Raw genomic sequence first — 14,394 nt, forward strand, 5'->3', positions numbered from 1 at the left:
AGCTTCTGCCACACCAGTTTCAGCTTTGTATCTGCCCCAGAACTCTCTCCCCAACTCAGCACTCCAAGGATCCCAAGGCCCATTCCCATCTTTCCCAAGCACCTGGGTATCCCACCATCCTCCCTCCAACTGCTCAACGCATGAGCCCGCGGGGCGGAAAGTGTATGTGTCCTCCCCATGGAAATATTTCCCCCACCCCAGGGGCTTTACGGTATTCAAGTAATTGCGGGGGGAGGGGGCAATAGTAGTGTGCTAACACTGATTCTATGTGGGAATATTTAGCAAGCTGCAGTTTGTGTAACACTTGGAATTCAAGTGGTTAGTGAATTAGGGGCAGAGTACCCATTTCTATCTTCCTCAAAATATTAACTATAACTCCGAGCACATACGAGAAGCTGAGCGATTGCTGACTTGATTGGAAAACAGTCACTTAGAACAGCTTTGCGTGCCTCTTAAAAGCCACTAGGTGGCGCTGTGAGACCCACACCCAGCTAGCGCCAAAAAGGAGGAGGCGGCCATCCTTCACCAACCAGGCATTCTGAAAGTGCAGAGAGCTAGCTAGGATTGTGTCCTACGTTACCTGCCCCCACTGAACACACACTTCAAATTCTACTAGCTTGAGTTTTGTTTTACAAGAAAATGACCTTTTCACACTTACTGGACTTCTTGGAGGCAATTTTAATATAGGCTTGAACAGTCCTTTATCTAGAAGTCGGTAAAACGAGTAGACTGTTTCCAGCTGGGGTTGGCAATCAGTAAGAACCGCCAACACCTAGCAGCCAACAGCCCACACAAAACTTCCATAGTCAGGGTTCAAAAGGGAATTTATAGAACTTGCATGAATAACAAGCACTGTACTTTAACTTCAGCATTTTAAGTGCTGTGAGAGCAGTTGAACAGGGTCATGGTTGATAGAGCTGGCAAGGAAGGCCCGCAGAGTAGGTGAGAAGGGAATGATGTGAGAGTTGCCTAGAGACCCAAGGGAAGATCTAGTCAGGCATCAGGAGCAGCAAACGCAAAGGCCCGGAGGCAGGAATAAATCTGGAATGTTCTGTGCTGAGCAAGGCTGGTGGACTGTAGGTCAAGGGAAGGGAGCAGAAGACAAGGTTAGAGAGGAAATGCAAAGCCGGGACCACTGTACCAAGTTTCCACTGACAAAGGAACACGGGGGAGTTTAAGCAGGAAAGAGGCATGGTCAGGCCGCTGCATGTAAATGGACTGAAGGAGCCTGAGTGGAAACAGTGATGTCAGTTAGAGCCTTAGGGGCTGGGCTAAGAGAGGGATATAGACATTTGGACCAAAGTTGCAGATGGGCTTGAGATATATATTAGAGGTGAAATTGGGCTGGATCGGATGAGAGTGGGGATGAGTTGGGGAGGAAAAAGGAACCTAGGATAACTCCCAAGTTTCTGCGTAGTGTATTCATCCATTAGGTAACTATTCACTAGGTAGCATATCTTGCCCAGGCACCGTGCTGGGCGCTGATGCCAGGACCACTCACCTGTCACTGACATCCTCCTGCCTTCTCCACATTTCTGCCCCCTCTAGTACCCTGGCCCATGCTACCATCCTCTTTCCCCTGACATGCCACCACGGCCTACTACTGGATGGCCTGCCTCTGTCCTTGCTTCTGCAGGGCCTGTAGTCTGGGTGACCCTTTTAAAACAGAAGTCGGATCCCTTCACTCTCTGCTTAAATACCACCGATATTTCTTCATCCTATACGATTAAAAGCCAAAATCTTTACGGTGGCCTACAAGGAATTTAGAACTTTTTCCTGCTCACCCTCACCGTTTCCTTTCTGTTTCTGAAAGTGAAGTGTGGCATCTAAGTCCACTCTAAGGGAAGTGTTCTCCCTTCACCCCACCAAAAAGTCCTGCTGGAATAAAATGATTTAGCCCTCAAAGGTAGGAACAACATCACTTTAATTGTCTAGGTTTGAGTTTATTTGCTTAAAAATCAATCTCTTTCCTTGAAATAGTGGAATCTTACCCTGAAGTACAGATAAGGATTACCTACGAGTCAGAATTTAAAATATGCTATTCTAATAAAAGTAATAACTTGCAGGCTTACCATACTATATAGTTACAAAGGTCTTTCAGTAATCGTAGAATGGATTTTTAAGGGACTGCTTGGTCTTTATCTATTTCTCAGTTTGAAGTTCTCTTTTCCACTCTTATTTTTTGTTCTTTCTTTAAGTTATTTCATTTTGTATTCTAAATGATACAGTGTAATTTTAGCCCAAGTACATTTTGATCGATCACTTCAATTTGTAGTATTCTTGCCTACTTATTACATGTTAAAGTATTATGAAACTAAGGATGTAAATTCTAAATCGTATTTCCACTTACCCATGACCTCCATATTTACTGGTTCCACTTCTTCATTAACTAGAATATTAAAAAATGATGTCAAAATTACTTATCTGAGTCAAATATATTACAGTTTTTTACCATTACATTTTTTTTCTTTTTCTTCTTCTCTCTCTTTTATTTCTTTTAGAGACAGAGTCTCGCTTTATTGCCCTTGGTAGAGTGCCGTGGCATCACAGCTCACAGGAACCTCCAGCTTCTGGGCTTAGGCGATTCTCTTGCCTCAGCCTCCCAAGTAGCTGGGACTACAGGTGCCAGCCACAACACCTGGCTATTTTTTGTTGCAGTTTGGCTGAGGCTGGGTTTGGACCCTGCACCCTCAATATATGGGGCTGGCGCCCTACTCACTGAGCCACAGGTGCTGCCCTTTCTTCTCCTTTTTTAAAATTTAAGACAGAATATCACTCTGTTGCCTGGGATCGAAGGCAGGGGCATCATCATATGGCTCACAGCAACCTCAAACTTCTGGACTCAAGTAATCCTCCTGCCTCAGCCTCCAGAATATCTGGGACTACAGGCAGGTGCTGCCACACCTGCCTAATTTTTTACTTTTCGTAGAGTAGGGGGTCTTGATGTGGCTCAGGTTGGTCTCCTAAGCTCAAGCAGTCCTCCTGCTGTGGCCTCCGAGAGTGCTAGGATTACAGGGATGGGCCACTGAGCCTGGCCACAATTACAATTTTTTTTTACCAAACCTTAAAACACAAAACATAAATACAAATATACAATGACAACTTAAACTATCTTGTGAATAATTAGAGAAAATATGAATAATTGTCCTTCATACGGAGTTATCTCTTAGTGCCACATATATTTACTATGACATTCATTATATGGCATTTAATTGATAGAAATGAATCAAAAGTCAGAATTAATCTCCATATATTTAATTCTGCATTTGCCATCTTGGTGATGCCAAAAATATTTCACCTTATTTGATATATAAAGCCATACTCATTTTGGCTGCTTATATATGTACAAATACTAAATCACAATATATCCCATTAAATGAAAAGCAATCCTACCAGATGCTACCATGGTTGATCTTTTTTTGCCACGCGTTGGCTGTTTTGGGCTGTTTGGACTCTTTTGTTTTGGGTTTTTGGGTGCCATGGTTTTGACGTAGGCTGTGCAAAGAGATGACATCATTAATAAGCTCTAGTTTACAATTTCAAACCTGAAGCAGTATCACCTAGCGAACATAAGAATACGTTGTCTAAGTTTTGCCCTGGGCTAAATCAACATGTATCTTCACAGAGTGGGTGTTCTGCGACCAAAGGTTTATTGCAATAAGCTTGCTGATAAGATCTTGCTGTTCTGGTGGAACCGTTCAGCTGGAGCACACTATGTGACCTGCCAAAACATCAAGGTTTCAGTCCCAGGCCCTCCCAGGGAAGCGCGACTGAGGACACTGGTTTGCCTGCCTCTGGCTGAAGTTCCATCCCAGGTAGAGGCTTGGTGCTAGCTTGTGCTGGGCTCCCCAGCAGCCACCCTAGATACCAAGAGAGAGGCCTGCCATATGTATCTATGTACATAATTTTTAAATTAACATAATTTAAATTCTACTTTTGGCTTGGCCTTATTTGAACAGTCAGAGAATGCCTTCAAAACAAATAAAAAAGGAAAATAATTACCATCATAAGGACTGATAACTGCTAAAGAGAAAAATAAAGTAGGAAAAGGAAGGGAATTGTAGGAGGGGGAGGTTGTAATTTTATATTAGGTGACCAGGGAAAGCTTCACTAAATGATATGGGAGCAAAGACCCGAGGAAGGAAGAGGCCAGAAATGCAGTATGTGGGGGAGGAAGAGTATTCCAGGTAAACAGTAAATCCAAAGGTTCTGGGCAGCAGCACGCCTGACACATTTAAGAAAATACCAAGAAGGCTATGATGGCCAAAACAGAAGGAGAGGGAAAGGCCAGAGATGAAGCTGATCAGAGCGGTGGTGAGGGTGCATTAGTCAGCTTTGCTGCCATAACAAGTGACCCCCAATTCTCAGCAAGATATGAAGACAAACATTTATTTCTTCTTAGGTTATGTACTATGGGTATGGATGAGGCTGAAGGAGCAGCCCCTATCTGACATATGCTGCTTCTGTAACAAGAGGAAGAACCGCAGAGCTAATGGCTTTCAACACTCACCCTTGGTATTGGCACATCGTCCCTTCTGCTCACACACCACTGGTGCACGCCAGTCATAGAGTCAACCCTCAGAGCAGGGGAGGAATTCTCTGCCTGCTTGACAATAAGTGGGAAGGCATGATTCTCTTACAGGGAGGGGAGGCAGTGCAGAGAACCACTGGGAGCTAGGTCACATGTGTGTGAAAGGACCTTGGCTTTCACTCTGCACGAGGTGGACAGCTTTGAGCTGAGCAGTTACTTTACTCAACCTGCCTCACAATTTAGGGATCAATATGGCAGCCGTGCTGAGAAAATACTTCAACAAGAAAAGGGCTGAATCGGGAGATCCAATGGAAAGACTTTTAATAATCCATGGGAGAGATGAGGCCAACTCAGATCAGGGAATTGAGAAGGGGATGGAAAAAGTGATTGGACTCTGGGTGTCTTTTGTTAAGTAGAGCCAATAGGATTTGGTGGTGACTTGGATGTAGGGTCTGAGAGAAAGGAAGGATCAAGCATGGCACCCATGCCCTTTGCCTAAGGTGCTGAAAGCATGGGTTGCTGTACATTGAGATGGCAACCCCACGGGAAAAGCAGATTTGAAAAGGAAGATAAGAACTTCAACTGGGGAAATGTGAATTTAGCCTGGACCATAGACTCTGTGAGGATGAGGATTGTGTTTTTTTCCCATTGTTATAACCCCTGCAACTGAATGTGCTAGAAAAAAAAAAGTCGAATTAATGACTCCTTAGTCTTCTGTTTCCCTTTCGCTATTCTTAGCTTCTGAATTTCCAGTCTAAACAAAAGGCTTTTGCCCAGTAGTCTATGGAATAACCTGTAGATATGCCCTATTAATTTTCCATTGCTGTTGTATCTAATCATCACAAACTTTGTGACTTAACACACATTATTCTCTTCCAGCTTTGTACTTCCGAATTCTGACACAGGCGTCCCTGGGCTAAGATAAAGGCTCAGCCGGTATTTGTTTCCTTGCCTTTCCTAATTTCTGGAAACCACTAGCCGTTCTTGGCTTACTTGCTCCCCTTTGGTCCCTTCCTCCATCTTCAAAACCGGGAGGAGTGGGGGGAAGAAGGAGCGACATCCTTCTCTTCACATAGCACACTCTGACCTCATCTTCCTTCCCCTGCCACGCACCTTGTGACGACACTGGGCCCACTTGGATAATTCACAATCATCTCCCTAATTTAAGGTCAGCTGAGTTGCAACCTTAATTTCATCTATGACCTTAATTCTTCTTTAATTCAGCCGTAAATTAGCAGATAACATTGAACAGGCATTAAATGTGTGCTACCTTACCAGCATAGCCAGCTACTACTTTCATGACTATTAATTGACTTCTTTGTCTGAATTATTGACCAAGGGTAATTATTGACCTAGTGACAAAGGACTCATGACCACGTTGTGCAAAAAGGTTTTAGAAGTCCTAAATCTTCTTAATGGAGAAGCATTATATCTAAGTTGCCAGGCATTATAGATAAGAACAGTCACTGGCTGAGGTGAATTATAGTCTAAAAAGGAAAGAAAATGATTACTTTGGCAGTAGCCGCCTTACATTGTATTTGTGTTTCGGACAAAATTTTATAGTTTATTTTAGTAACTGCAAATAATAAAAATCCTGCCAATACTATATCTAGAAAATAAATCACTTCTAATTGGAGGTATCCAAACCAAATGAGTAATGTAATCTGTATAATTTCAATAAACACATTTATACAAGTTTATTATTTATTTATTTTTGCAGTTTTTGGCCGGGACTGGTTTTTGAACAGTTTTTGAACGCTCCACCTCCAGCATATGGGGCCGGTGCCCTACTCCTTTGAACCACAGGCGCCACTCAATATGCAAGTTTATTTTTCACGGAGATCTTGCTTTTAAAAAAATGCCAACAAAAATATTACCTTCAAATTATAGCAGGGCTTACTAGATTTTTTCATAAAATTATGTTTCATAGCGTGACTATGCCATATCTTCCAAATCTTGCTTTTCCCATTAAATAAATGAAAAGATCTGAACAATTTTCAATACCAGGTATTACTTTACTAAGATTACTCTGAAATGCTTGTCTTTTTCTGTGCCCAGCTGAAGTCAAGTCATAATCGTTATGAATGGCAGAAGAAATATTTCGTCTACTCCTAAGGTAAATGTTGGGCCTGACCAAGTGGCTTGTATTTTGGTTGGTTTTCAAAGGACTAGAGCTGATTGAATTTCTTTTTTTCTTTTTTTTTTTTTTTTTTTTGAGACAGAGCCTCAAGCTGTCCCCCTGGGTAGAGTGCCATGGCATCACGCTCACAGCAACCTCCAACTCCTGGGCTCAAGCGAGTCTCCTGCCTCCGCCTCCCAAGTAGCTGGGACCACAGGCGCCCGCCACAACGCCCGGCTATTTTTTGGTTGCAGCCGTCATTATTGTTTGGCGGGTCCGGGCTGGATTCGAACCCGCCACCTTAGGTGTACGTGGCTGGCGCCTTAGCCGCTTGAGCTCTAGGCGCCGAGCCGAGCTGATTGAATTTCAAACAGAAATGGTAGATGGTAACACTTAGAAATGTTTCAGCTTTTTGTTAAACTATTTTTGCTATTAAAATAATTTGTTTCCTTTGTAAACGAATTTGTCCACTTCAGAATACCTTTGGGCTACTAATGTACAAAGGTCACGTTTTCTACCTTGGATGTTGACAGCAAAAGACATTAGAGATGGACAATAGTAGGTATTGGGCAAGTCCTCGGTATAACAAGTCACAACCTGTGACAGTCCTTGAGCAGCACGGCATCCCCAGCTAGCTGTCCATGATCTGGTTCCAAACGAACTCTCTGCACTTGACCATGACTATATCCTTTCATGATGCTTCGATTTAGGAGGGTAACTACTATAGATGAAGGGATAAGTGGTAAAAATTGAATGGACACAATACAGTGATTTAAACCCCTGTTAATTACCTCTCTTCGCTTTATTCATGTAATGCACTGTGAAAGTTGCCAGAATCAAAATGCATTCACATGTTAAAAATCTTGACAAATAGAGCCAACAAGGCCAAAAAGGGAGGATTTTCATGCAGAAAATGCCTGATCATGAGCAAGATCACAAAAGACCGTACAAAACTACAACCTTGCACAAAGGTCATTGCAAACTTACACACATACAAATCCTTTCTCGAGGACATCTGTCTAGCAGTTGCCTGTCCAACCTCAGACTGGTGCCACCTTTGTAAGGGATCTTTGTAGCTAAAAATAATTATCCCCAAACAATGATGTCATCCTCCTCATTTTTACTTTCAGAGTTTTTGTCTTCTTTTACCTCCCTAAGTACACACATAGTTTACAAATGGCAGGAGTATACCCATTGCAATGACTATTTCTGAATAAATGAAATTTTCTTTTGGAGAATCTTCCCTGTTTGCTGTTTAGGTCGACAGCACACACCTGTTTTTATGCTCCCATCTCTTGCCTATACAAATGTGTGGTGTATTTCCAGCCATGAGATGTTGACTCTGAAAAGACCAGTAGCATGGCTACAATTTCTTTCTCTTCACCTAGGGCGTCCTTAGGAAACTCTCACCTTCCTGAGTTGTCTTCAATGACCTTATCTAGGTGGTCATCATTCTCTTTTCTATTCCCAAAGTATTACCATGCTTGCCTCTCATCTTTTATTTAAAACTGTGATTTAGAATAAAACCCAAAACTAACATCTTGAGCATCTGGGAAATGTGTCTCCAAGAACTACTAAAGCTTGGTAAATCTCTACCAACACCCTGATTAAGCTTCAAGATTCTCTTGGATTCTTCAGCTGTCTTTTGGCAAGTATGCAAGACTCACCCCACTATCCAGATACTCATTCCTACAATGGTACCTATCAGTCTATTCCTCTGTGTCTCCCTCTTCAGACCTACTTCCTCTTATTGCTGAGATGGGATATTTACTCATTTACTGTTATTATACTTCTCCCTTCAAAATGTCTCTGGAATTCCAACCCCTCCTTTCCCATAGCCTCTTCTGGTTCAAGACTTCAATCTCCTTCATCTCCTCCCAGCCGGGTGTTTCTAACCTGTTTTATGCCATGAACCTCTGGGCAGCCTGGTGAAGCCCAAGCATCAAATGAAAACATGGCCTACGAGGGAGACAGGTTATATGGAACTATAGGTATGACAATGTTTTAAATTAAACAATAATTTGCGTGCTTTTTATTGACACATTAAAAACAAAATCTAGTGGTCATCATTTTCTTTTTTATTCCCAAAGTATTACCATGTTTTGGGAACCATTAGTAGAACCATTACCAATTAGTAGAACCATTACCAAGGTTCTACTAATTACCTTAATTTTGAGGTAGCAATGAGCATAAATAAGGTGTCTGCAACATCTGTAGTGTAATAAGAAAACAGCTATAATTTGTTTTGGTGACAAAGTCACAGGTCCTGCTAATAGTACTGTGGTCTGTTACCCAACCCATACAGTTCAATCTCTGGTTAGTGAAAATAAACTTGTAATTAAAAAATCCACACGATCTTCTCCCTCTCCATTTCTTCCTAGATCATGGACATTTAACCGGCCTCTCTGCATTTGTTCTATCCAGAACAATCACTCATGAGGCCAGTCTTCAGAACACTCTTCCTAAAATGCTAGTCTTCCTTGTGTAATGACTTTCGTGGGTCCCTATTGACCAGAACAGCATCTCTTCCAGGGTTACAGACATGGAGCTCAGTGGAGCTGCAAATCTCGTGGACTCACTCTGATTCTGCAGATCTAGGGTGGACCCTGGGATTCTGCCTTTTAGAAAGTCCTATGAGGCAGTCTTCAGACCAGACTTTGAAAAATAGAGTAGAGTCCAAACTTGTATGTCTGGCCTTCAATGCCCTTCAGTCCTCCCCACCATACCCACCTTTCCAGTTTTACTCAAGCTTCACAGGGTCATCATCCATTTCCAAACAGTCCTGGGGCATCCCACCCCCATCTCTGGAGAATCCCTTTCCCTTCCAGCCCTCCTGTGCCCCCAGCTCCAAGTGCATGTGCATCTCTCTACTTGCTTAAAACTTACTCATCCTTCAAGGCATTAACTCCAATATGACCTTCTTTCCAAAGTCTCCCTGACTTTCTCACTCAGGCTGAACTATCTTGTTCTCCCTGACCCTTTCCAATCACACTGTGTGTAGGTAATTATGTCAGGCCACTGCAAGGGCAAAGGGTCTCAAACTCAGAGCTGAAAGGTCACTGTGAATTCATTCAGCATTCCGCATACACTGGGGAGCAGGACAGAGAAAGTATTGAGTAGCCGTTAGGGACCAGGTCAAGTAGTCGCTAAAGGAATAAGACAAGGCCATTACTTTCAAAGAGTTCGTGTTCCTGGTTCATCTCCCTCCCCATCTACTCCAGCCTTTTTTAAAGTCCTGAAGTCGTCTCTCTAACTACTTCAGCTCACATGAATCTCTCCTGCTTTGACCTCCCTCCTCCCAATACTGATGAACAACCTGAACCATGCTGTTTTTGATTCATTCGTTCATGACTCACTGAGCTGTTACTATGTGCCAGGCAATGTGATAGCCCCCGGAGACGTATAAACTGTGACCAAAACAGTACCTGCCCTCAAAGTTCTTTGAGTGGCGTTAACTGCTCTCTTGCTGTTACTTTTGTCTCCCTGGCTAGGATGGAAGTTCTTTGAAAACAGGGGAAGTCTCGCAATTTTTTGTACTCTTCACGGCCACCACCACCTTCGCTGGTACAGGAGTGTTTTCATGCCCTTGAGAGAGTGAAATTTTCCACGCCTCCCATTCAGAGCGTCCCTTACCTGATACCGCTAAACTGAATGGAAAGAATCCTCTTCCAGAACCCTGGAGAAAAGCTCCTTTGAGAGCTGGAGATGAGAGTTTGACTCTTCTCTCAAAGAAAGACAAATCTGCGAAGCACGAACTGCAGCTGCTCCGCTGGCCGTTGCTAGGACGCCTCCGTTGCTAAGAGAAAAGAGGCGAGGCGTCCGCTGAGATTGACAGAGTGCGACCACCAATACAGTGCCCTCTCCCTACCAGGCCCTTCCAGAGCCAACCTGTGACTGGTTGCCTTGATGTGACGTCACCCAACGAGTCCTGGGCTAGGTCTGCGGTTTTCCACAAGCAAAGGGAGTTTTGTAATTTAGATGCGTTGGCGACAGTGGTCTGGCCTGACAACCCTCGCACCCCTAGGTCTGACAGGCTCGCTCCACACTTCACAGCCACCGCAACCCTACACGAAGGAGAATCCTGGGTTGCGGACGCTCGGAGCCAGGAGAGAAGGGTGTTACGAAGCTGTCTGCCCAGAATCCCTGGGGCTGCCGCCCTATTTACCCCCTGCGGCGAGAGGGGGCCCTCCTGGGAACCTTCCCCGGATGGCGGGGTGCAGAGGGGGTTAGGCATGACCGGGTGTCGTGGGCGACTCAGAACTTCCAATGTTACATTTTCCTCTTGCCAAAATAACTCTTGTCTAGAGATTGACTCTAGAACTCTGAGTCTCTGGAGGAAGAAACTTGAATCCCTGAATGAAAGCACAGGTAGTGAAAATAGGATGGAGTCTGTGCGGCTAGGGCCCAGGTGACGCGGTTGGTCTGGTCGGATTAGGTCCTGCCTGGCCTTCACCCCCTGCCTCTCATTCTTACTGTTTTGTAAATTTAGCACCCCAGGTAAAGATGCCTATCTTGAGTAATGTAGGTGGATTGATTTAGATTAGCTTTTGAATTGGAATGTTGTAAGAGGTCACTGAGTTAGGCTGATTATTATTTACAATAAGGCTTAATGTGATGTTTGCTTTGAAACTTTTACGTATAAAACTGTAATTGTTGGAAATGGAAGAACAGAACAGTCTTAGAGAGGCTACTCTCAGTGTTCTCCAGAATTGCTGACCTTCTGACAAAGTTTGGTGGACCTATCCCCATCTCTGCCTATTGGCTGACAGTGACAGGTGACCAGACCCTCTCCAATGGGTAACATGAGTTAACTCTAAGCTTCACCTTTTCCCCTGAGATTATGATTCCCATGGGATTTATACAGTGACGCTCATCTCCCTGAACACTGTTTTTCCTCCTTTCCTTTAAAAAATGATTATAACTGCCTAATTTGAAACCGGCAGAATTTCATAAAGTAATGCAATTGACCACTGTAATTAGTCTAAATTAATTTTCACACCCAGTTTAAGTTAAATATTTCATTGAGGATTCATTCATGGATTTATAACATGAGACTTAATGGTCCTAAATGAATCTCAGATTTTACATGATGTGTAGAAAGATCATGTGGATTCTTTCAAATTTCTGAAGAACATGTATTGTATTTACTACAGAAATTATGAAAAGAAAAAGCCCTAGGAAGAGGTCTTATCTTAATACTGTGATGCCCCTTTTCCCAGGCGCATCCACTCCTTGACAGTAGCTTAGTCCCCCCACCCCAGGCCTGAGTCTTCTTTTTTCACTCTTTGCATTCACCTGGCGGCATCACACATTCCCCTCATCTTCATCACCTCAACCCTTACTGGTGGCTTTCATTTTTATATTCTCAGCCCAATACATTTCTTAAGTTCCAGACATGAATTTCCACTAGCTATTGGACATTTCCGATTATCTACCAAGTTCAGTTCATAGTGTTTACTTGTTGCTAAAAAAAGATACTGACTGAAGGAGGGAATGGATTACTGTACCACAGCCACCACAATTTAGCAGAGCCAGAGTCAACTCATTATCTTTCAGAAACTTCTTGTTCCTCCTTTATTTCCTTCCTTAGGTAACAGCATCACTGTGAAGCAGTTTGCAACATTAAAAATCTGAGTCATCCCTGACTCATTATCTACTGACCACAGTTAATGTATCACTAAGTCCTCCCATTTTTCTTTCTTAAATATCTCTCAAGTACTCCATCTCCTTTTAGCCATCCTTTGCCTCTCCCTTATTTCAGGGACGCTTTATCTCTCGCCCAGATGGTGGTAATAGTCTCTTGATTTGTTCTATCTCTTTCTCTCTAATTTATTTGCCAAGTTGCCACAGAATATTCTGAATCAGAAATTCAATCCTGACATTATTTTGCTTAAATATCTCAATTTGGTGCATGGTACCCTGTACAAAGAGGGATCTGAAAGATTCCAGAAATATACCTAGAAGGTAGTGAGCTATTTTTCTAACCTCATCCCCCACCTCTCTCCCCAATCTAACCCATGTTTTTGTCCAGTGCTTCTCAGCTGAAGACCCCTAAGAGCCAATGGGCATGAAATCACAGCAATCAGAGGTTGGTAGTAGGCTGATGGTAAAAAGGATTATAGCTGAAGTAGACTTCTATAACTGAGATATATTTGTTTGCTGTAAAGAATTCATGAGGTTTTTGCATTCCACTCTACCATGTATTTGTGTTTAATTTTTTAAAAATGTCTGAAGTCCCTATTAACTACAACTGACATAAAATAGAATAAACACAAAGAAACCCTGGGTGACTGTGACAGGCTCATCTCCTGGCTTCCCATAGCCTCTGCAATATAGCTGCACAGACCCAGTTATTGGTGTGTTTCAGGCTGAGAGCCAGAGCTCTGATGACACATGGCCCCCGACCACACCCCTGTGCCCAGCCCTGTCACAACTGTGTGTCTGCCCATCCCACTGCCTCCATCCGTACCTGTCCTTCACTCTGTAATACCTTTCTGTGTCTTCATTACTTGGTAAACTTCTGCTTATTTTTCCAGACCCAACTCAAACGTCACCTTCTCTGTAAAGCTTACTGGTGCTCTATACAGGCATCCAGAAGAATTAGTCACTCTATCCTCGGTTTTTCCATTACAGCCAGTACTACATTGTGTTGCAGTGGCTTGTCCCCATGGGTGTCTCCCATCTGGACTTTATGGCAGGGATGCCATCTTGTTCCTTTCTACCCCCATTGTCTAACTCAGCATCTGACATAGGTGGTGTTTAATAAAATATATGTTATTAAAAAAAATAAAATATATATTGAATTATGTAATTGATTGACTATTCTTGAAGTCTGAAAGGCTCTCTTTTTTTTTTTTTTTTTTTTAGACAGAGCCTCAAGCTGTCCCCCTGGGTAGAAGCTCACAGTAACCTCCAACTCCTGAGCTCAAGCGAGTCTCCTGCCTCCGCCTCCCAAGTAGCTGGGACCACAGGTGCCCGCCACAACGCCCGGCTATTTTTTTGGTTGCAGCCGTCATTGTTGTTTGGCAGGTCTGGGCTGGGGATTCGAACCCGCCACCTTAGGTGTACGTGGCTGGCGCCTTAGCCGGTTGAGCTGAAAGGCGCTCTTTTAACAAAACCTGCTTTGTATCCTTCCAAAGATTTTCCCTTTCTGAAAAAAAATCCATAATCCTTTGCAGATTGAAGGAAGTGAGGGCTGTAACCTTGTGATTTGGATCAGACAAGCCTTTCTGTCATCTTTAGAGAAACCCCAAGGGGCTGTCCATTAAATGGAATGAGTCATAAGTCACAATACCAAAAAAGTTAGAAATTGAAGAGGAAATGTTTGGTGATTTCTTCATGTTGTAAACTCATGATTGACTGACCATCTGTCTTTCAACAGGAGTGGTAAGAGATGAAACATCACCTGGGTAGGCAGTGAACAATCACATGTGCTTTCAAGGGGTGCTGGGTTGAGTTTTCCTGAGATGTGAAGATATTTAAAAACTAAATTTAGTTTTATTAGTTGAGTGAAAATGTAATGAGACAAAAAGTCAGAAGGTAAAATACTTCTCTGAATCTTTAAGGACATCTTGGTGAACTTCAGATTGGGTTTACAAGAGGATAATCTGACCAATTGGCAAGTTAGACATTAGCTGTGGATTTTTACTAATTATTTTAATGAGTAATTCTACCAACCTCATATATATATGTGTATATATATATATATGTACATATATACATATATATATAGAGAGAGAGTTAG

At 42.9% G+C, this 14,394-nt stretch overlaps 1 protein-coding gene across 1 annotated transcript in view; it reads right to left on the minus strand.

Moving 5' to 3' along the window:
- The window catches only part of WDR63 (WD repeat domain 63), a 71,162-nt gene that overhangs the window by 53,826 nt on the left and 2,942 nt on the right, over positions 1-14,394 (minus strand). The window contains exon 2 of the mRNA XM_012801673.2: positions 2,351-2,389. Coding sequence (XP_012657127.2) covers positions 2,351-2,389 — 39 coding nt within the window. The remainder of the gene's footprint in view (positions 1-2,350; positions 2,390-14,394) is intronic.

Source organism: Otolemur garnettii, unplaced genomic scaffold, assembly GCF_000181295.1.
Source record: "Otolemur garnettii isolate 467f Iridium unplaced genomic scaffold, OtoGar3 scaffold00010, whole genome shotgun sequence".
In the NCBI taxonomy this organism is placed as follows: Eukaryota; Metazoa; Chordata; class Mammalia; order Primates; family Galagidae; genus Otolemur; species Otolemur garnettii.